General features: G+C 47.5%; 1 protein-coding gene across 1 annotated transcript in view; it reads left to right on the top strand.

Annotated features, from left to right (window-relative positions):
• Window positions 1–22,884, top strand: part of LOC144161944 (uncharacterized) — a 106,422-nt gene that overhangs the window by 21,300 nt on the left and 62,238 nt on the right. Inside the window, exons 4-6 of the mRNA XM_077692500.1 lie at window positions 3,179–3,399; window positions 11,577–11,811; window positions 15,613–15,726. Of these exons, the coding sequence (XP_077548626.1) occupies window positions 3,179–3,399; window positions 11,577–11,811; window positions 15,613–15,726 (570 nt within the window). The remainder of the gene's footprint in view (window positions 1–3,178; window positions 3,400–11,576; window positions 11,812–15,612; window positions 15,727–22,884) is intronic.

Below are 22,884 nucleotides of genomic sequence, written 5' to 3'. Positions count from 1 at the left end.
AGACAACGACCGATCATTCCGTAAATGTCCTTGTTAGCACGACCGAGGCTGATGTTGGTTCACCGATTGAAGGAAAGAGTCGCCCAAATATTTTGCCCGCGCGTAGAACAACTCTAGTTTGGTCGTCAAACTTTTGGAGAGGTCCAAGCAGTGGAGGTAGCGTTGGCTAGCCCGAATACGCCAAGTACAAATGCGGAAGTGCAAGTAGTAAAGGAATTACAAAAGATTCATTTTTCTGTAACAGATGGAAAAGGAATGGCAAATGTACAGGAAAGTTCTCCTTCCGCGGTTTTTTTTTAGTAAGAAATTATTTTTAAGTACAAAAGGTTTCGTTTATTCCAAAACCGTCGCTATAACCACGTATATTATTTTATTGCATTAAAAATGACGTATATTGCTACCTCTGTGGTTAGTTTTAAACATGTGACGCTGAGGGCGGTACAACGCGGCGCTGTAGCAGAGAGAGAGAGAGAGAGAGAGAGAGAGAGAGAGAAAACGTCTTTATTTCTCCGGCAGATATGACGCGGCCTAACGTCGCGCTGGACGGTCCCTTGCCATCAGCTACCTATTCGCACCCAGCCTCCAAGGAGACAGTGCTTTCGGCCGCTGACGCTCGAGGGCTTCCAACACTTGCTGGACGGCCTTACGCTGGGCGTCGTAGTCCTTGCTAACTACCGCACCGGCCAGGTGCGGTGGTAACGTCTCTGCAGTCCTTCTTTCACGTTACAGTTCCACAGGATGTGAGCCATCGTGGCTCTGTCCTTCTCACACACCGCACACACGTCACTGGGATACACTTCCGGGCATACGTGCTTGGCTATCACTGGTGTCCAAACCGCGTGCGCTTGTAGCTGTCGTAGCGTTACCGCTTCTTGCCTGGTGAGCTTATGATGGGGCGGCGGAAACACCCGCCTGCTATCCCGATACCATTCCAGAGTGTCTTTGTACGAGGTGAGCGGTATCACCTCGTCGTCGTCCGTCCCCATAGGTCGGGGGTGCGAGCTTACGCCGCGACTGGTGAGCGCGCGCGCCGCTCGGTCCGCCTCCTCGTTGCGGTTCTCGCCCGTGCTGACCGGGCCGACGTGTGCCGGGAACCACTTCACCGTCACCGGCAGCCGCCTGGATTGTAGGGCCCCGCACACCCTCACTGCGCTGGGGGACGCGTTGTCTGTAGCGTAGTTCATGATCGCCGTTCGCGAATCACTAATCACTGTAGAGCACTTCGGGATCACAAGCGCCAGCGCAATGGCCAGCTCCTCGGCCTTATCCGAGCTCCGCGCCCGAACGCTGCCCGCAGTGTACAGCTCACCGGAGGTAGCCGCGACCACGACCGCTGCGTACGTGCCCGGCCGGTCTGGATACTTGGCCACGTCCACGTAGTAGGCGCCGGTGTCCGACGCATGCGTCGCGAGGGCAAAAGCTCTCACGGCGCTGTAGCAGAGAAACCATCGGCGCACCCCTCCTTGCATCGGGCAGTGCGCCGTGCAAGACGCGGGAGAAGCGCGAGCTCCACCGAACAGGTTCTTGTCCTGCGTCGTAGGCCGCTCGGAACTTGTTTCGGCGAATCTCCGCCAGGTGCAAATGTTGTCTGCTCGGAGCTACTATTGTGAACGGCGGTACTTAGTGTGCTCTGTGCTTGCGAGGCTTAGGATTTTGCCATGGTGATTTCCCGAGCCCTAGTTAATCAACAGCAGAGCTGGTTAAGCCTTTGGTTCCGCCGTATATCGTTGCCAGAAAAAGTACCAACAAAAAATACCGAGCGCACGTGAGCGTACGCCTTGTCAGGAGCACCGGGCGTCGGCCACGCCTGCGCGTGAACTTGGGCCAGGTGAGGAGCTCGCAGTAGATACCATAAAAATGCCGAGTGAAACTGAACGTGCGCCTCGTGGAGAGCGCCTGCGTCGGTCAGCTCAACCTTCGGAAACTGCCCAGAATTCGATTAATTCGTTATTTCTTGCGTGCTCCTATATTCGTGAGTTCCCGGGCGTGCGCGCCTGAAGTGAGGTGCACGGACGCCAAATTGGCGCTACAGACGCCGAGTTCTTGAAGCCCATTGCCGCGGTTTAGTGCGTGCTAACGCGGTCCACTATGGCAGAGATGTGAAAGGCTGCGGACAGACAGTTCCGGGCCTGGCGGCCATGAAGAACCTTTAAAGGGGGCATGAAGGACAAAGTACAAGTTTGTTTTATTCGAAATATTTCGTGTTTCATTGTGTCTCCAGCGCTTGTCCTGAAGGAAACGATGCTTTATTCACTGCGAAATTATTTTAAGCAAAAATTTTGATCCTCGCGCGAAAACGTGTTTGAACGACGTTTGCAATGACATCATAAGAACAGGACTTTCAGCTAAACTTGGTGTGGAGCGGAGACTTGTTTACTGTTAGTAAACCTAGATGGCGCCACCACACCGCGCGGCAAGCCGTTTTCAGAAGCCTTTGGTTTGTTTGTGACCGTATTTAAACCTGGCTTGTTTTTTTTGTTTTGATGAAGAAAATAATCGTTTTGTGAGACAGTGCTCGCTCGACAAGTATTGTCACGTAAGACACCGTCGCTTGCGTCAATCGGCCAGCGTCGTGCGAGACAACCCCAAAGCCCCACAGTGCATCTAAACTAAAAATAGTGCACGCACTACCAACAGCAGTACGCATCGGTACTTCTATGTTTACGTCTGCTTTCGTAACTTTCACTGTTTGTTCCACCATTCTTACTGATGTAAAAATAATGTGCCCTAAATTTAAGCGCAAATAGCTCGTTCGGCAAGCTTATCAGCTCTACCTAATTTGCGTTTGCTTTTGCCGCCTTCCACCAATCGCAGAGCTGGCAGGTTATACATCATAAGTTCTGTGGCGGGAAATGAGCTAGTGGGTCGCATGGCCATTCCTTTTTTTCCTAATTATACAGCTTGTTTGAGCGAAGTTTGCGTTAAAATTGGTGCAAGCATGTTTATAACGGGGCAGTCTTTTGAATGAACCAAACTTGCAATTTGTTAAGCCTACGTGAGTTGCAACAGCGGGGTCTCCGACGAAGGGTGAAGGGCCACCAGCTCTGCTGTTTCTCCAACGTTGCACCATTGGTGCAAGCTGCGCCAATTTTTCTGGATAAAAATCGGGCGACGAAATATTTCACTGCAGTGGCCACACGTGGCGCAAAAAGTGAAATCACACCGTCGTCTTGTGCAGCAATACAAGGATGCCCGGAACTCGCAGCTACAAAAGCAAAACCTCGCCGGCCGCGGGGTGCAAGTGGTCAAAATCATCGAGGGCGAGAGCTGGGATTGGGCCCTGTTTCTCACCCCCTTCTTCAACAAGTCAATAACAAACGAAACCTTCGTGCGCTACGAGTACATTCAGTACTTCCAGACCTTCGAAGAGACCATCGGGGTGCTTCTGCAGTCCAACCCGTGAGTTCCTGTCACCTAAAGTGTCTGATAGAAAAAAGCGCGATGGAACGGGGAATGGCATCCCAGGGGAACTTCTCCACCGAGCTGTTCTCCTTGGCTTTCATATAAAGATGAGAGAAACCAGAAGGAGTGGGGAATCACTGAAGTCGCAGTAGGGCCGTTGTAGGGAATCTGTGAACTCATTCGATCGTTGGATGGCCGGCGGCACGGCTAACCAGGATGCTTTTTCAAGTTTGCTTTCTACGGCAGTACTGCACGAAGGCTGTTCAAGTATTTTATGTTCGTCGTTTTTTCCTAACCATTTACCCACGCTAAGCAGCCCACTTCACCTTTAAATAAGCGAAGAGGGTGGAATGGTTTGAGGAGTGGCAAGGGCTGTATGCTGTTAAAGGAACTGCGCTCAAAATGTCAAGCTCTCGAAAGTGTTATTTTCGTATAGTCTGCGTAAAAAGACTGCAAGATGCAAGATATCAAAGCTGAAATACGCGTATGTGCGGAGCAAGCGACCATAGAAAAATGGAGACTGCGTGAAACCGAAATCGAGCAGATCGCGGCCATTACGGCCAGACTGAAGTGACGCTGTGCAGCGTCGCCTCTGCGACGGAGCTATTTCAAACTCTTATAGCTAATTGACAACGCGTTTCACGAGGCTACCAGTCATGTCCCGGCTGGTGTGGTGGTACGTGCTGTACGTTCAAAGAAAATTTGTCCGAGGCGAAATTTTAGTGCAGTTGGCCTTAACGGTGTGACGCTCAACCGAGGAGGATGGAGCCAGGGGGGGTAGTGGATAGCACCTGAGAGGAAGTGTGGTCGCTCAAAAAACGGAACACGGTGCTTATTGGAATCTGGGTTTGTTTAATTTGGCTCGATCGGTTGAAATTCTGGTCGAAATGGACCAAGGAGCACAGCAGGCAAGCAACCGAATTGAAAAAAAAAAAAAAGTGGAAATCGTCTTCGTCTAACGACAAAGATGATTGAAGAGCGAAGCTTCTGTCCGCCGAAAACCGAGTCGAATCATAGTCCAATCTCGTGACGGGTTCGTTCATTTAATTGAAGAAAAAATGCAATTCGTCTTCGTCTAACGAGAAAGATGATTATAAGAGCGAAGCTTCTGTCCGCCGAAAACCGAGTCGAATCATAGTCCAATCTCGTGACGGGTTCGTTCATTTAATTGAAAAAAAAAAATGCAATTCGTCTTCGTCTAACGACAAAGAGGATTATAAGAGCGAAGCTTCTGCCCGCCGAAAACCGAGTCGAATCGTAGTCTAATCTCGTGACGGGTTCGTTCATTGTCGTCTTGTTTGGACTTGAAGTGTTAGGCACCTACCCACTCAGGGGGATTGGCACCTGCGCGTGATGTGCCTTTATGCAAACCCATTGTGTAAGTTGGCTTTCCTGCAGTGCGTTCTGGGCGTCACGATTTGGCTTTTGCACCTTAAAGGGGCCATGGGAAAAAATTCAAGGTTGTTTATTCGAAAGATTTCGTGTTTTATCGTGCTCCTACCGCTTGTCCGGCAGCAAATAATGCCATATTGACTGAGAAAACTTCGATTCTCCCGCCAAATCATGCGTTTTCGGGACGTCAGCAATGAAGTCACGAGCCAAAGCCTCATAAGCGCGCGTATACAAACGAACTTGCTCGGCGTGATTCGGCTGCAGTGCTGTTTGCCGTCAGTCTTCCCAGATGGCGAAGCGGCTAATCATCATCATCATCATCACGGACCGTTGTCTGCCGTTGCTTTGTTTTTTGACCGCATTTGCACCTGGCTTGTTTTCGTTGCTGTAGAAAGTTAGCGTTTCGTGAAACATACAATATCCTCGACAAACAGGCTCACGTAAGACAACGTCGCTTGCGCCAATCGGCCAGTGCGTGTAAGACAACTCGAAAGCGGCGGACTGCTGTGCAGCTAAAACAAGCATAGTGCGCGCAGTGCCAACAACAGTATACGCATCAGCACTTCTATGTTTACGTGTGTGACTTCCACTGTTTGTCCCACCATTCTTACTGATATAAAAAGAATGTGACATAAATTTAGACGCAAATAGCTCGTTCGGCAAGCTCTGCCTAATTTGCGTTTGCTTTCGCCAGCCTCCGCCAATCGCCGAGCTGGCTCGAGCCGTATGGCACCATAGGTTCTGTGGCGGGAAATGAGCTTGTGGGTCGCATGGCCCTTCCATTTTTCCTAATTATATAGCTTATTTGAGTGAAGTGTGTGCTAAAAGTGATGTCAGTATGATTCTAACGAGGCAATCTTTCGAATGAACCAAACTTGTGTTTTGTCTGCATGGCCCCTTTAAGCTTCCAGTGTGAAAGCATTGGCTTTCGACCAGAGGAAGCTCGTTTCAACCGTCTTTTAGTTCACCCACAATCATCGACATCGTCAGGGTAAGGTTGTTTCGCTGCAGTGCGTTTTGGTTTGGACGGTCGCCATCAGGGAAACAAAGAAAGCTGCGCATTGAAATTAAAATTGCTTCGACCATGTCAGAATGGCGAAGTCGGATAGACGACGGATTTATAGAGTGCGGCGAACTGGGCAAGTTGGCGAATGTTCATGGTGAAAACAGTGCATCCAAGACGAAGACAGAGAAGGGAAAACACAACGCTGTGTTTGTGTTGTCCATTCTCTGTCTTCGTCTTGGATGCGATGTTTTCACCATCATGGATTTATAGAGGGAGAGACCCAGGCTCGACTGTGAACTCAGGAAGCGGTTTTTTTTCCTTTAAACCCCTGTATAAGGTTGGCTTTCCTGTAGTGCGTTTTTGCGCGCGTCACCAGTGAGGCATTGAGAGCTTGGCCTCATAAGAATGTAAATTTGGGGCTGGATTGGAATCGAACTGTGCCTTCCGGATTGCGAGACGAGAGCGCATCGAACGCCACGACGGCTGCATTGGTGAAGCCGACGCTATAGGTGGACCTACTGAATGAATGCTTTCCCATCGTAGACTTAGAAACGTGTGTTTAAGACATGCGACTTAATGAGTAATTTCAGCATACCGCTTACAAAAGTTGCAACGAGACGAGTAGCAAAGTATGTTTCTGCTATAGGTGTTCTTTTCTTGCCACGTAACGCGGGTGCGGGATCCAGCCTGGCGTTAGCAGCGTCGCCAAGCGGCATCCACTGAAGGCAGCGGTTGCGGGTCTTTTGCCCCTACGTTAATGGTAGTCGAGCGGTGCGAACGCGGGCGTATGCGCTGGCCCACGGTGTAAAAACATTTCGCTGGCCCGACGTTAGGCCTAACGGTACGCTTTGAGCTCTAACGCCGTGAACCGCCAGACATCACCTGAAAGGAACCAAAATGACGTCTCATCCGCTTCTCAAGTTAAGGTGCCATGAAGACAAAATACGATATTGTTCAATTTGAAATAACTAGACTTTCGTAAGTCGTAAACTCTATTCCAGCCCCAAAAGACGTTTTTCGCCAGAAGATGGAAGGACGCGGTAATATTGAATATTCGAATTTCGCGCTACTACGACTGAATATGGGCAGATGTAGCGCAACAAAGGCCAGCTCTAAAGACAAAGTTATTAGAGTATTAAGAGCAAGCAAGCATTTCAAGCGAGGCGATTAAACGGAGGTGCAGAACCTGCGGCAGTCGCCCAGTCATTTTTCTTGGCGGTGGCTTTGGCAGGCGGCCACCAACACCAGAAACAAGATTAATGGACGTCAAAGAGGCCTCACGAGAAATTGGCTGGGATGTTGCCACTGCTTCATGTTTTCGTCAGTATCTCGAGTATTGGTTTGAAGTGTCCGATAAAATATGTGTCGTTCTTACTGGTAGACTGACCGCCCTTAGCGAAAAGTAATACGTTTGAAATACGTACGAGTACGCTTGAAGTGCATGTCAAATATGCTTTGTATTTGTAAATGTATTCTAAGTGCATTAAAAATTGCATTTTCTCAATTTTTAGTAAATATTGAAAATACATTATTAGAAATGCGGGAAAAATACAGTGCTTTTAAGTACCCTCCAAATAGATTAAAAATGCACTGAACCTCACGAATGTGCGCTTAAGGCATTCATAATATATTGAAAATGTATTTCTGCCCGCCAAACGATCATGGTGTAAATGCACTGTAAATATTATAAAAATACACTTACCAAACTACATTTACAGCAGCACTGTGAGTATACTTTAAAAGTGTGCTGAAGCATGGAAATATACTCCGAATATATTGAAAATATATTTCAAATGCCTTTTACGTTTGTGGAACGAACATGGTAGAAATACACTCTCAATGCATGAAAAATACTTATTGAAAATACATTTTAAATGTATTCATAAAGCTTTGCCGAAATACATTTCGAGTACACGGCAGGCGCTGTTTCAGTTGCTGAATTGTAAGATTCGCGTAAAGCATATCTGAAGTGCCGGATAAAATACATCTCAAATGAATAAACGTACTGAGAATTTTTCCTGGATGTTTCCTTATAATAAAAGAAACTGAGAGAGATACTTTCACTTACTGCGCTGTCTACATAACTCTGTGTATTAGAGAGAAACTCGGTGTACAAATATGTAAGCGGCGGTGTTCCAACGCAATCGGCAAAGCAAAAACATCGAATTCAACGAGTTGTACGAAAACATTTGCACTTTGCCAGCGTTGCTACGACGGTATCGCTCTGGAGGCTTGGAAAATTTTCTTTTTCTGAAAAATATTCGCCTTAGATGGACAACCCTGGCTATGCTTGCGAGGGCGAGCAGCTCGGCGCCTCTCACTGTCGCTCACAACTCCTTCTCTGTGCCCCGCACCTGCAGCGCGAGTTGAGCGGCGCACCCCTCTTTCACGTTTTGTCTGCCTTCGCTGCGTTTCTTTTGCCTGTCCTGTGGTTAGAGTGAACTAGAAGCGCGGTCGTCGGGTGGACGCAGTCTCTGCTTGGACGGCGCGTTGCAGCGGCGTTGGCCGTCTAGCCAAGGTAAGCACGATATACCGGCTATTTGCGTGTACGGTGTCGCACTACAATTAATGGACGTATGTTTGCCTTGAAATCGAAGAGTGCTAATGCCCTTTATGAAATCCGCACGTGGTTGTTAAGCTTACCTCCACCTGCGAGCAAGATTTCCTACCGTAACTACGCCGTGCAAGGGAATGTACCCACAAATCAACGACAGCAAGAAGACGTAAAAAATGGATTTTAGTGCTTTCCTTTTTGCGTCTAATTTTTAGCTCTGGCCCTGCTGAGTGGGCGGGGGACTGTTGCTACGAGTTTCCTTGTAGATCGAGTTATTCCGTTCTTAACTTATTGAGGACTAACACTTGCATTAAACACATAACAGCCAGGAACGTTTTTAGCACAGCCTGTTCACAGACAGTCCGCCGTCCATGTTTACGCGCTTCAGAAATTTGCGAAGTGTATCCAGGGACGCAGCTTTCTTTTGTTTTCTGTTCGCAGCAGCTGCTCACAGCTGCGCATGTTCACAGCAGCCGCCGTACGGGGAAATAACCCAGTTTGGGGCATACATGCATGCATCCGACTGATGGGCATTGCCGGGCTTACGAGAATCCGAGCAGCCTTCGCGATTTTTGTCGGTCGCATGTCGCCATTCTGTCAACTAAAGCCATGAAAGAGTTTATGCCGTCTGTTTCGAAGTGACCAAAAGTGTTAAAAGCGACCCACGTAATCTTCGGTGCAAGTGGCAGTAGCGAAAGTGCTTCATGCCCAGGGACTACAAAGGATTTGTCCATCTAAGACAAACTGTATGAGAGTAGCCGCTAAGTTACAATCAGTTTCTGTTCCTACCGCCACCCATAACCAAGAACCAGCAAAGGAAGGAAGGAGAAGGAAGGCGGGTGAGGAGGGGGACTTCGAGGGAGGCAACCAGTTCCCCCGCACGAGACCCCTCGGTTCTCGGAACGGGTCCCCCGGGCGGGTTCGTCTCTTTTGTTCCTTGGATTGCTCCCCCAAAACTTCGCGAAACGTCAGGACGTTGGACCCTTCCTCTTTTGTGTTTCCTAGCAACTTTTTCCCTCCTTGCTGTATTCATTTCGTAGCGCATTCACGAACACGTGTGCGCGTTCCGAGAGGCCCTTCGGCGCGCTCGTGGTCGAGTTACAGACACGCGGAACCCGACGCGCTACCGCTGGACCACGCCACCGGAGAATTTCAAAAATGGGCCCAAAGGCCCCAAAAACAGCGTGGGCTGCTTGGCGGTTTGTGTGTGTTTAGAAGTGGCAATTGCCCGTTTGCGTCTAAAGGGTGTACTTAAACGAGTTTCTTATAGGTGTCACGAGTATTTAGGAAGGAAATACTTTTTACTTATGGTCCCTGACGCTAACAGGTGTTTATCTCTTTTTTGTATGTTACAGACGCGAGCATTTACAATTATTTTCCGCGTTGCTCCCTAATTAAATGATGAAGTCTGTGTACAGCAAAAAGTATAAAATTACCTGCCGGTGATGTGCGGCGGAGAGCAAAAAAAAAAAAATACATGTGTGTGCAAGCACAAATACACGTTTTCTGGCGTTGCTTATTTTAATCGCTTCGGTGAGGTGCCTACGATATAAGATCTTGTTATTTTCAGGACGGCGTGAAATTTTTCTCGTTTTCGAAATAACCTTGCTTTGCCGTTCCTTTGAAAGCATTGTTGAGTGCACACGCCAATCTAATGACATTTATGTAAGCTTTCTACTGCAGTCCTGCCCATGCATTTTTAAATTGTTTCGCTGCGCACTATTTTTTTAGAACGTAATCTCCGAAGAAGGTGAAGCCGAAATATGGAACACATAACAATAATTGTAGTTAATAAGATTACTGCTTATCTTATTTTATTAGTGTACTGTGAGGTCACAGACCAGTTTTGTCCAAGTTAGTTGAAAAACTAAATTGCCACCATTTAAAGTTAACTCAAGCGCCTAAGTAAGAGAAGTAGCATAACTCTAAGAACTCTGTTGCATGTTTGGTAACGTTGTTATCTTAGCTCTGTCTTTTTTCCCCCTGATTTTCGCTAATTTTTATCCCTAGACAATGTCCAAACATAAGCCTCCCGCCCCCCCTCCCACCATTCTTTCTTAAAAATGGTATTGAAGATCCGATGCCGCATGACAATATAAACTATGCTTACCATTACATAAATTGTCTTACGTCCTTCAAAGGGGCATTGTTCTTACGGAGGGCTTTTTTTTCTCTGAAGGGGAAACTAAAAAATTCTTGCTCGCGAGGTACGTTGGCACGGCTAGAGAAAATGCCTGATTGATTTGACATTTATTTGCCTCTAAAAAAAGAGTTTCACTAATATTTTCCCATTTTCTTTTCACTGCAGGTGCTGGTGAAATTTCCCGCGTGGAGAATCCGAAGTACGAAGACTCTGATGCACAACGCTTCATCTGCGCTGGCTACCGAGGTGGCTGAAGGGCATTCATTCCTACCGCTTAGTAATGGCGAAATTGGCCGCTCGGCTGAGGTGTACAATAAACAATTTTCAAACTGCCAATTTGTGCGCATACATGCTGTTCTTTTCAGTCATTTGCTGGCCCGCATTCCGAGCATGGCCGGTTTACATTTTCACAATGGCGCATATCTTTAGCCTAGTGCCTATTAAACTTTTTGAAACTACAATATGATAGTTTCTAGTTGAACGGTAACAATTCCCACTAAGACACATTGCCATGGAATCTCTCAATGTATTTAGGTTTTATTTAGTATACACTAGTAACACATTTTGAGTATATTTGAAGCAGTATTTCGTGTGCATTTAAAATGCATTACTAATACATTTTGCACGTATTTAAAATTACATTTTCTGAGCATTTTTAATGCATTTCAAATGCATTAAATATATATTTTTCATGCACTGCTTATGTATTTTTGAGGTACGTTTTAAATACATTGTAAATATATTCGAAATGCATTTCGAATGTGGACAAAATAATGCAGAATAAATACAAAGTTAATATATGTATTAAATGCATTCAAAATACATTAAAAATACGGCATCTTTTCGCTAAGGGCGGTGTTTTTAGTGAACCAAAATTTCACTTGGTCTTGATGGTCTCCTTAGGTGGATTCAGCAAGTACTTTGCGTGTACAGATGCGCCGGCTACCCGCTTACGACCTGCGACTTCCCTACGAATCCTTTTGGTAAACGACGGGTCAACCGAGATATCATTTTTTTCTCTCTGGTCTTCCACAAGAAGTCGAGGAGTGGCGCTAATTGCGCAGTCTCTCTCCCCCCAGCCTGGCGACGGCGCACTTCCTGGCGCTGCGAATGCTGCTGTGGCTGACGCCGGCGTTCACCACGAGCGACGGCGAGCCCAGCAGCCTGAGCGACTTCCACTTCAGGTTCCAACGGGGCCTCAAGAAGGCCCCCAGGCGCTTTCGCACGTGCCTCTTCGCTCTGGACCGCTTCGCGACGCACATCCTGACGCACGCCTTCGAGAAACTCGTCGACAGGGACCACAACGCGCCACAGGTACGCCGACGACATGTCGCCAACGTTACGCAATCCCTGTGGGTGCACAGCGTGCGGTTTCAAACTTGGCGCCACTTTCCATGGACGGTATTCACTGAAATGTTTAGCTCTCAATGTCTTCGCTTGGAAACACTAGAAACGGCCATGTCCGTGCCTCTTTGGCACAGTCATGGCGCAGCTTGTGCCCCTGCACCAGCGCCTCGCAAAAAAAAAAAAAAAAAAAAAAACGGCGTGCGTCGTCTGCCCCGTTTCAACCCGATTCTCAATGGTAATATCCAAAGATTTGTTGTTAATCGCACTCACATTGGAGTCGAGGAGTCGAGGCGTTACTTTTCGTTTGGTGGGAGACAGTTTCGAACATCAAACGCACGTCGTGTGCTTAGCACGGAAAGTACCGCCATCTCGCGGAGCCCGGCGTAACCAGCGACGGCGCACACACATGGTTACCTGCATGCGTGCCACGCCAGTGAATAGAACCTATTGGCGAGCCGTGCTTCAGCCAGCCCGGAGCCGCCACGGTGGCTCAACGGCTAAGACGTTGTGCTTCTGAGTCCAAGGACGCGGGTTCAATCCTGGCCGCGGAGGCTGCTTTTCAGATGGAGGCGAAAAAAGCGAAAACGCTTCTATGTTGAGATTTGTGCAGGCTTTGCAGGCCCGCACGTGGGTCAAAATTAATCCAGAGCCCTCTACTGCGGCGTGCCTCATTGCCCAGGTGAGGCTTCGACGCGTTAAACCCCATAAACTGAACACAAATTTTACGCCGCCTCTATGCCGTCTGTGGTAAAACGCTTCGGTGGTTATGCATCTTATGGAGTGGAATGGCTCATGATGTTTTCCTATTGGTTTTTACACGCGCTACAAAGTGGAGAGAGGGGGAGCGATCGCCTAGCGCAATTGGGTGAAGTCAAGGAGAGGAGGAAAGGAGTCGGCCAATTGGAGAGCGCGGCTCCAACATATGGCTATAGGAGGAGAGTGTATATATAGACGAGTGCGCTTGGCGGTCATTTCTCGAATGTTCAGAAAATAGGTAAAGTAGCTCGCCCTCCGGAATTAAAAGCGGCCCGTGGGCTGCGCGAGGGAGGGTTTGCGCGCGATAAGGCAGCGGTCTGCTAGCTTTGGGCAGTGTAATGAAGCTTGTCCTTGCGATTGGGGGAACGCCAGGCAGTCTTGCTGTTAACATTAGCGTTCATGACGTTAAGTCAGTGAAGCTGGGCGACTCTTTTGTTGTCGTCCATGTAAGCTTCCAGTAAAACTGTTGTTGTGTAACAGAGTTAACGTATGTGAGCAGTGATGCGTGCGCGAAATTTTCCCCTTTTTCGGCGAATTTTCGGCTGAAATTTTAGTCAATGGGGAAAAAGGCAATTTTTAATAGATGCAGGGGATTTTACGAGTCATGGAGTAAAAGGGAAAACCGATGTCAGTAAACCGGACCTCGCATCATTCACTAATTTGTTTTCTTTAAAAAGGCCAACGTTCCAAGAGCAGCGAGAAGAGAACGCGTGTAACGCAAAAAGCGAAACGTTGGTTATCGTTATTACTTGCATTGGAAAGTACGCTAAGGGTCGTGTTCCGTAGCGGCGACACAGCAGCACTTCAACAAGTAAACGCCAGTATTTGCAAAACTGATTAATCTTCCCTTTGGTCCGAGATTGTCCAGGAATTTCGGGTCACCTTTTTCAAAATTGTATTGAAAGCAAGTATTGTGAGAAAAATAAAAAAAGAAAATCCAGCTAGTCATGGCCCACACCCTCCACACAAGTGGGCAACAATGTGCATTATATTTTTCCTTTAAACTTAGGTCCACCTTAAGACGTGACCATATTAGGCATTTGGTTATGCTGAGTCAAAAACATTTCCGGACAAGGTGATCCATGTTGAGATTTGAAAATGATATATATAAAAATGACACACGTAATGTCACAGGGCAAACGCAAACTCACAACTGCTTAATTTTACCGAGAAATCCTCCCGAAATACTCTAGCGCATCCACAGAAATGTATTTTAAATAATGCATAAAATTAGCGACACAATATAAGCAACGACAATCCAAAAATGGTATTTATTTTCGAAAAGGTACGGGAAGAATTCGATCATACAGGCGCTTGCGGGAGTAAAATGCGTTTCCGGTAATGTATGGGCGATAGCGCACGGGTAGTGTGCAGTGTAATTGTTTTTGTTTGTTTCTTCTTTCTATAAGGACATAGCGCAATTTTGCAAGGGTGTGGCAAATGAGTGCACGGGTATGCACAGGTCTTGTCGCTTCTTACCCGTTTCGTGTACTAAGCTTTTGTCCTTTAAATAATCCCCACGCCACCCTCAAAAAGCACCCTTTGACGTTCCCGAAACGCAGACGATTGGCTCATCAATAAGAAAGGTTCAATGTGTCGAAGCAATGTTTGTAACACGTTTCACACTCAAGCGGTGACCACGGCGAAGATGTTTCGTGGAATTAAGTTACCGCATTATTGCGTTTCTAGAGGAAATTCGCGAGCACAGGTAACTATGTTGTTGCTTACTGCCAAGCAAGTACACATATTGGTTGTTTTATCGTGTGCAGCACGCGCCTTGCACCGCTTGCAATGTGAACGAGCAGACAACACGAGAGCGCCATCCACACTAGGAGCGATTCGTCGCGCCGCCGCCAGGGGCCGACTGTGTTCGATCTCGGGGTGAATTCCTGCGTAATATACAAAACGTTTTTTTGGGTGTGACTTAGTCCGCGAGCTGTCAACGAGAGATTCCTCCAGCAGTACACTCCATTTACCCAATAATTCCTTCTTATTTTTCCTACGAGTTAGATGTTTAGCTTCCAAAGTAAGCATGCCCTTTGGTAAAAAACGTGAAATGCATGGTCAAATGCTGCTGAGCGGCCGATGTAGTAGAAATAATTTCACGCTGAAACTCTGATACGCTAAATGGCGTCTGCGTCCGGAAGGCAACGTAAAGTAGACATAGGTGGCGCTGGCTAACGCCAAAACCGAACAGGAATACAAGTAAACACCTATCAGCGGTAAAAGGAGAACGCAGGAAAATCTGCAGGGAATTCTTGGCAAACCTGCGGGGAAAAAGTGCTAAAAATCGGGAATTTTTGAACCTTGAAATGGGAGTTTTTTTGGCAGTACGGAACATCACTATATTTGAGAAAAGAGATAAGGACGCGCCAACAGTTTTCTGTCTATATAGCTTGGAGGCTTCACGACGTTTATTCGTGCGCCTGAACCGTTGGCGTAGTCGTAGGATAGCATCGCGTTTAAAATCAGACTGGAAATAGCGAGTGTGCATGCAGCCATAAAAATATAAAGCCGTTCCACTCAATGTGAAAGCTGTCGGAATTGCAGAGCAGTGATTTGCCATAATGGGCTGTGCCGCCGTTATCCGCTTACTGCTACCACCCCATGCAATTGAAACTTCCCGCCTTCGCAGTGCTCGCGCGCCCCCCGACTGAAACTGCGCCAGCGGGAGTTCTGGATTGCATTGGACTGGATTGGATTGATTTGGCTTGGATTGGTTTTGGATTGGATTGGATTAGGATTGGATGATGCAGCAGTAAGCATGGTATAATCAGCTAATCCTAGACAAAGCTAAGAATTACCAGCTGAAGCTTAGCTCACGCTACGTGTATCCTGGCATAGCCGCTTGACCTTCGAAGCATGTGGGTTACGCCGCGGCGAAGGGACTGTGACCGGCTACACCGTAACGCCGTGGCGATATGCTTGGTTCCAGCGAGTGAGCTAGGACGACAAGGCGAGCGCCCAAAGTGCTCTGCGGTTAAAAGCCTTGCTGCGCGTTGCGTTTTTCAGCTGCAGAACATCTTCCGCGCCTTCATTCGCCAGAACTTGACCACGGCTGCCGACAAGGTCTTCTCGTTCAGCTCACATACCAACTCCCGGTCTCGTCTGCTCTCATTCAGAAAGGTGAGCGAGCAAAAAGTTTTCTTCAAGCTTCAACAAAAATTATTTGTTATCAAACTGACCCTTCCTAGGAGCGGCCTGGAATTTCATAAAATCATTTCACTGTGAAAACATACCCGCAAGCAGGTCATGCTTGAACCGCCAGATTTTGGCGAAGTTGCAATGCACTGGTTGATTTTGGGGAGTTGGAAACATCACGATAAGCAACTCCCAAGGAAAAGTTGGCATTGATCTGAAATTTATCCGTAGCCCTATAATTGAAAATTTACCACCCCTTCCTAAATAAAGTTCAAAGAAGCGCGAAAGCTATATGTGCGTCCAATCTTCGCTGAAAGTTCATTCAATCGGTCGTCAAACCTTCTTCAAAGATCCAACTCGCAAACGAAAAAAACCCATGCGAAGATTTTTCGCGCATTAAGTAAACGCATCTACGAACCATCTAAACATATTGATACGGCGTTTATTATAGAAAAAGAAAAAGTTACACCACTGCATTCCTTATACATGATCAATGCCTGTTTTGTCTCCTTTTTCGCATTTTTCAAGTATCCGTTGAGTCACTATGGAAGACCGGTTCCGCACACGTGCCTTGTGTCCGGAAATCTTATCAAAGCTTTTGAAGCGTAAGCTACGCTGGTCGAGGTTGAGCAGTTTCGCGTGGACCTTGAAGGGCCGTGCTGCGCAAGCGCGACGAGCACTGGATTGGATTGGATTGAAATAGATTCTATTAGATTGTATTGGTTTTGGATTGGATTTGATTAAATTAGATTGTATTGGATTGTATTGGAAAATACAATCCAATTGGAGTACGGGTGTGTAGACAATTGGGTCTGCACATTCGCCGGTTTGCGCATTCCAGAGGAGTGACGTCATAGCCGCGGCAGACACACTGGCGCTGGCGCGTGCCCAGCTGTGCGCCTCCGTTGCGCAGTATCGAAATCTTACGCTGTGCCGGGGTCGCTTGATAGCCGTTTCGCGTGGTTCCTGGAGAGCCGTGCTGCGCATGCGTGAGGAACAGTGACTGGACCCGACTGGACTGGACTGGACTGGACTGAACTGGACTGGATTAGACTGGGTTGGATTGCTGAACCTTAGCTCACGCTACGTATATCCTGGCATAGCCGAGCTAAGCCACTGCGAATTTTTCGGTCGACCAACGGGTCTGTGGGTAAATGCAGAAGTTTATTGACAGAATGCCATCGGTCCCAATAAGAAAGCTCTCGCTTTAATAGCTGCATTATTTTCCTTGGCGTTCGCGCGGCTGCATGAACTCTGGTGACATCAACTCTTCGTTTTTAACGACATGCCATACGTTGGAGGCCTTTTTCTAACACGATCGACAGTTATGAGGGTGAGCTTTGAAGCGATATATGCTGTCGGTAATTCGAGCAGATACGGTGGGAATTTGCAGGGAGAAATGGCGTCGATGGCCGAGTTTTGACGCGTATTTCGCAGACTTGTACGGCACACGGAGCCCAAGGCAAAGTATGCAAATTTTTCGAGCTACGACAAATCAACTTGCCTGAGCATAAAAGAGTTTACAGAGCCCTGTCCCTACACTGTAACATGATTCACACATTTTTTAATACATAACCCTTACACCCTACAAAAATATGGCTCCAATCCACGCTGTGGAGGTTGTTGGAAAGAAAGCTTTAAACGACACCCACAACCATTGCCAATGCGACGTCGCTTGAATTCACACACGGGGCTCTACACAGTGTGAAACCAGATATTATCCGTTATCTGGGATTTGTGCCAAAGAGCGCCCTCCCCCTCCGCAGCCACTGAATCAAAACCAGCCTCTGTTTCTCCTTTTCCACGTGTGGGCATAGCTTAGTTAAGACGACGGGCTCTCGCTCCGAGCTTCTCTTCGGACCCAGGTTTTGCCTGAGATTCGCGGGGGCGGCGTCCCGAATGCAGCAGCGTCGGCCACGGATGGGCTACAGCGGCGGACGCCGCCGCTCTAGCCCGGCCGTGCGTCGGAAGAAAGAAAACGGAGAGGAGCGCCTTTCAAAGGGTGAGGGGGTGGACGGCACGAGTGGCAACGGCGTCATCTCTCCCATCGCCTCCCTCTCACCCTTGTTTCATGGGTCGCCTCCAAAAAGCGTCCTCCCCCTCTCCAGCCGCTGAATCAAAACCAGCGTCCGTCTCCCCCGTTTCCACGTGTGTGCGTTGCTTAGTCGCTAAGACGACGGGCCGCTTCCCTTCTGGCCCAGGTTCCATCCTGGCGGCGCCAGTAGTTTTATTTAGCCTGGTTGGCAGCTTCGTCCGGCACCCACGACGAAAGCATTGGCTGGTAGAGGTAGAAAGCTTTGCTTTAAAACACAGAACAGTAGCCTTTGAAAGGGTGCAATTAAAGGTAAAATACCCTTTAAAGGGGCCATGCAGACCATGCAAAGGGGACACGCAAGCTTGGTTCGATCATTCGGCAGCTTTCACGTTAAAATAACCGAGTAGCTCGCTTTATTCTGTCAAATTATTCCCAACACGCCAGCGTAACAACGATGAAAACATCCCTCCACCTTCCTGCTCTTTCACTGCGTCGAAAATGTTATCGCCTTTACTTATTTCATAAAATGTTCTACCACAACCGCATTCTGAAACAAGCACTTTCCACCCGTCCCTCGTACACGTCTTCTCCATCGGACCACGTGCAGAAAATAGGTGTTCCGACAAGCGGTACTAACAGGTATCACGATTCCTTCATTCCTACAACCAGCAATGACTGGAACCACCTTCCTGCCTCCATCGTTGATATACGTGATCCTCTTAGATTCAAGATTGCTGTACAAAATGTCCTGAATTGACAATTGACAATGTGCGCTTTTTTTCGTGTACGTACCAACTTTGTACCACTCCTTTCTGTAAAGCCTGCAGCCCTTGAAGGTATTCTAAATGTCCTTTAAGATGATTTTCTGGTCCTTGAAGAGGAAGAGTGTCTTTTGAGGATTTCCTGAGTGTCAACGACGACTTTGCCGTCAGTGTGAGCCCCTCATACAGAGACAGCTTCACTGATGTCATGGCAGCTGGTGCTTCTGAAAGCACCGAAGAGACTGAAAATGCCACAAGGGACATCTTCAGTCTCTTCGGTGCTTTAATGAAGGCTAATGAAGCACTTTCACCAGTCGATGTGCTCTGTCAATATTACTTCGATATTGAAGGACACGGACTTGAACTGGCGCGAACGACGTCTACGCCAAAACGAAAGTCAAGAGAAAAATCACCGATTTTTTGCGAAATAGGCAGTTAAGGTGGAAAGTAGCTTTTCATTGAATGGGAGGCTTAGCGACGTGACAGCGCCTGTCACGTTTGCCACCGTCCTCGTCTTTTTTGCTCTAAGCCTCCCATTCAGTATGTACCAACTCGCCCAACAGCACGTTCTGTTATAGCTTTTCATTGTTCATTGTTTTATGTAAGGTAATGACATAATTGATGCGTTTCTTCCTCTATGTGGAAAGGGCAGGGGGTGTCCGGCGTATGGCAAACTCATAACAGAAAAATTCGTTATAGGCGGGTATGGCTATGTCGAACAGAGCTCTTCGATGTAGGCAGTTGCGAAACTCCGCCTCAAAAAACGACCCGCACCTGGACCCCCCCTGCTTTGGATCGTGCGTACCGTGGCGCCACTGCGGCCGCCGCATGCACTATCCAAAAAGCAAACGAATTATTCAAACTGACAATTTAACGTTAAATTTTGTTTTAAAGCGCAGAATTCTCTGTTTTTGTGCTTTTGTAACTTACTAATTGCTATCTTAACTCCGGTTTCTTTGGCCCACAGCTCATTGTATGCCAAAACTAATCCAGTAGCCAATCAAGCGGCTCTGAATAATCAATTTAAGCTTGTATAAAACCGTCGAAGCGACTTATTTATTTTTTTGCCACCAGAAGACCGAAGAGGACGCGCAGCAGACGACAATGCACAAACGACGGTTGACCCCATGGTTGCATTTCTTCTACTACTTTTGCTTCTTATGTATATAAAACCCTTGCACAGTTGAGCACATTGGGCTCCTTTGGCATAGCATATTTACGTAAGCGCTTAAATACCTTTTTTCGCCCAATTCATCGAACGGCGAAGCAAGTTGTATAGTTTATTTTGTCACCAAAAGATGGCGCCACTGTAAAACAAGATCCAAAGCAGTGGACCAATCGTAGGACCATTTTTAAATGCAGAGCATTTCTTAGCCTCGCCTCTTCCTGCGTCGGACGGCGTCCACAGCTCCGCGTCCACAGCAGGTGCGCCTCTCCTCCTTCCCTCCTCTCTCTCAACAGCAGCTGGCGCGCGCATGCGTCGTAGTCAGCCCGTTCGCTCCGTCGCGGTCTCGGCGTAACAGGTGCGTGATAGCAGCGCGGTAGGGCGTGGAAGGGCACGCGATGCTTGCGCATGCGCGCTCTCCCCCCCCGTACTGCTCTCCCTCTACTGCGCGCGCTGCAAATATAAAGCGGCTAGCGGTCGCTCGTGCATCAGTCACTGCGTTGCTCCTTCCTTCCTTGGTTAACGATCGCTCCCACGTTTACTCGTGTCTGCTACTCCAGCATCAAGGAAGAAGCGATGGAAGCAACACTGCCTCCAACCAGTACTGAGGCCCCAATGCTCTGCATTTACTCGTGTTCCCCTAGCGGGAAGGCGCGGGAATTTTTTTTTTGATGCATGGCGCCTATGGGGAGTTTCGCAACTCCTATATCAAGTAACTCTGATGTCAAACTATTGGATATATCGAACTAATTGCGGTGCATATTACAGTTCGCTATAACCGGGTTTGACTGTATACTGGCCAACTGGCATCAGCAAGATTGACTGCTGCGACTCTGTCAAGCATACCCATTGTTTCACGAAACGGGTATTATAAACGCCACGCTCTTTTTTCTATGCAACGCCATATATTGTAGCGCTTTCCTGCAGAGAAACCCACATAACGTTTGTACTTAAATGGAATTGAGATTTTGGTTATTGCTCCGAATGTGCTGCGCTGAAAAGTCGCCGCACTGGCTGACAGCGCCGGCGGCATTTCGTGTTGTTGTTCCTCCCTTTGGTCCTCTTCCATTTCAGGACTCGCGCTCGGCCACGTATTTTTTTTGGCTCTCGTGTCTTTGCACAGCTTGTCAACACATATTGACCGTCGTAGTTGCTGTATTCACGCTCAGAAAAGGCCAAAATAGAAATACTCGCGGCACGATGGCCAAAAAACCGCGCAATGTCCGCAAAACCGGTCCGGCTGGTCCAAAACCGGTCAAGTGGCAACCCTGGGTTCTATTTCTGTCCCTACCCTGGTTTTCTTCAGTTGAATCATGAACCGCGGATCTCCTCTAGCATGTACTGCTTACAACGTAACATGGGACACCCAATAATTTTGCATTGTTAAAGGGAAGCTGAAGCGCTTTCCAAAAAATTTGAGTTAGAATAACAGTTATATAGTTTCTTGCGCGCTGATTCCAAATATCACATTGAAATTTATCGTACATGAGTCCAAGTGGCATTTATCTTGCAAAAAGCGCGGTCCCGTTTGAAAGACGCGCGCTTTTCGTCTTTTGACGCCCCTGATTGGTTGCGCCCGTCATGACGTCAAAGGAGGACACCCTTCGGCCGCGCGGGTTTTCGGAAGCATTGCGAACGATCGCACGGTTGCCTTTGCGGCAATTTAGCTTGCAGTTTAATTTTCGCACACGACTGGAAGTTTGTTTTATAATTTCCCGTGCTGTTGGTTCAATTATCTTGGAGCTTAAATTTGCTTTACACGACAGAGAACCCCAAAGCAGTGACTGTGACGTCGACTAGTGGGTTCCATCAAAATATTTTTGAATTAGGCAAACAGCATAGGGGGATTTTATACCTTATGTTAATATTAGGTACTGCCTTAACTGTTTCTTATTATACACAAAACCATTTATGCCGAAGATTAATGGGCGTTTTATGAACAATCTACCAGCGAAAAGCACGTACGTGCACTGCGGGAAAAAATAGCGTTCATGCGCTGTAAACGTATATGCGAGGCACATCTTGCCGGTACACGCATAACCAACAAGCAGACTCTGCTTCCGCATTTCCTTTGTTCGTTGTCGCCCACCCCAGCCCCGTTACTCATCCCCGTAGACAGACCCACACGCGCGCGCCATATCGGCAGCGGCGCTACGGCGCCACCGCGATTGCTAGCTGCACTTCGATGAGTGGCGTCTTACTGCTTCAAATGCATTTATTCTGAAAACACTGCAGCATACTAGTACCTGCTCAGCATTATTGGCTGTAGTAGGGCTTGATTTTTACTTGTGCGTTGCGCATTCTGCTACAATATTACGGCCACCTCGTTATAATTAACATACCAGTCGGACAAGGCAGTTACGTTGTAGTTACGTTACTTTAGGTAACAATCACCAAACGTTTGCGATAATGAATCGTTGGCCTGTTTCAGCATTTCTAGATTTAAACATTTACCGCACTAGTCGGACAGAGGCCGTATATTTACTCTTCGCTCCTAATTTTTTTAGTATCATCATTATATATATCACCGACTATCACTGGAGCACACTTGCGGTTCAGTGACAAGTGCTTTCCAGGTTATAATATGCAGCCACACGGAATCTTGGGCAAAAAATTAGGCCCCCGCAGGCAACACAAATTATGGCACGGTGGTGGTTCGGAGTGGTGTTTTTTTTAATTCCAGACAAACATCACCTTATCATGACATGTACACTTGCAAAATAAGTAATCTGGTTATCTTGGTTCTTTTACTTTGTAGGAATACTGTTTCCTCTTAGCCTGGAGAGAACTTCTATCAGGGGTGGCCCCTTGTTTTAGTTTCGCCAAAAAATTGTTTTTTTGAACACTGTCCTGAGCCCACAGGGAAAGAAAACCGACGCGTTTAACGAAACAAGTATTTCCTGAACAGATGTGACTTGGTGTCTGGAATGGAACGAAACATCCCCGGCCAAAGTACAGCAGTATTCCCCATCCTTCCTAAATCTAGAATCTAATGTGAACATTCACGTCCATCGCATCAAAAAAAAAAAAAAAGAAAGAAACGCATTGGAGCGGTTTATTAAGTATTTAACGTAGCGTAGTATATTCTCTGTCATCAAGCACAGCCACCTCGGCTGTCGCTTCCGTATATTATCAAGCATCCCGGCGTGGCATTATTCTGCTTAGGAATACGGCACGATAAC

Source organism: Haemaphysalis longicornis, unplaced genomic scaffold (assembly GCF_048455015.1).
Source record: "Haemaphysalis longicornis isolate Haplotype H1 unplaced genomic scaffold, Haemaphysalis longicornis Haplotype H1 scaffold_12, whole genome shotgun sequence".
Lineage (NCBI taxonomy): Eukaryota > Metazoa > Arthropoda > Arachnida > Ixodida > Ixodidae > Haemaphysalis > Haemaphysalis longicornis.
Note: the sequence above shows the minus strand (reverse complement) of the source record. Positions and strands in the feature narration are given on the sequence as shown.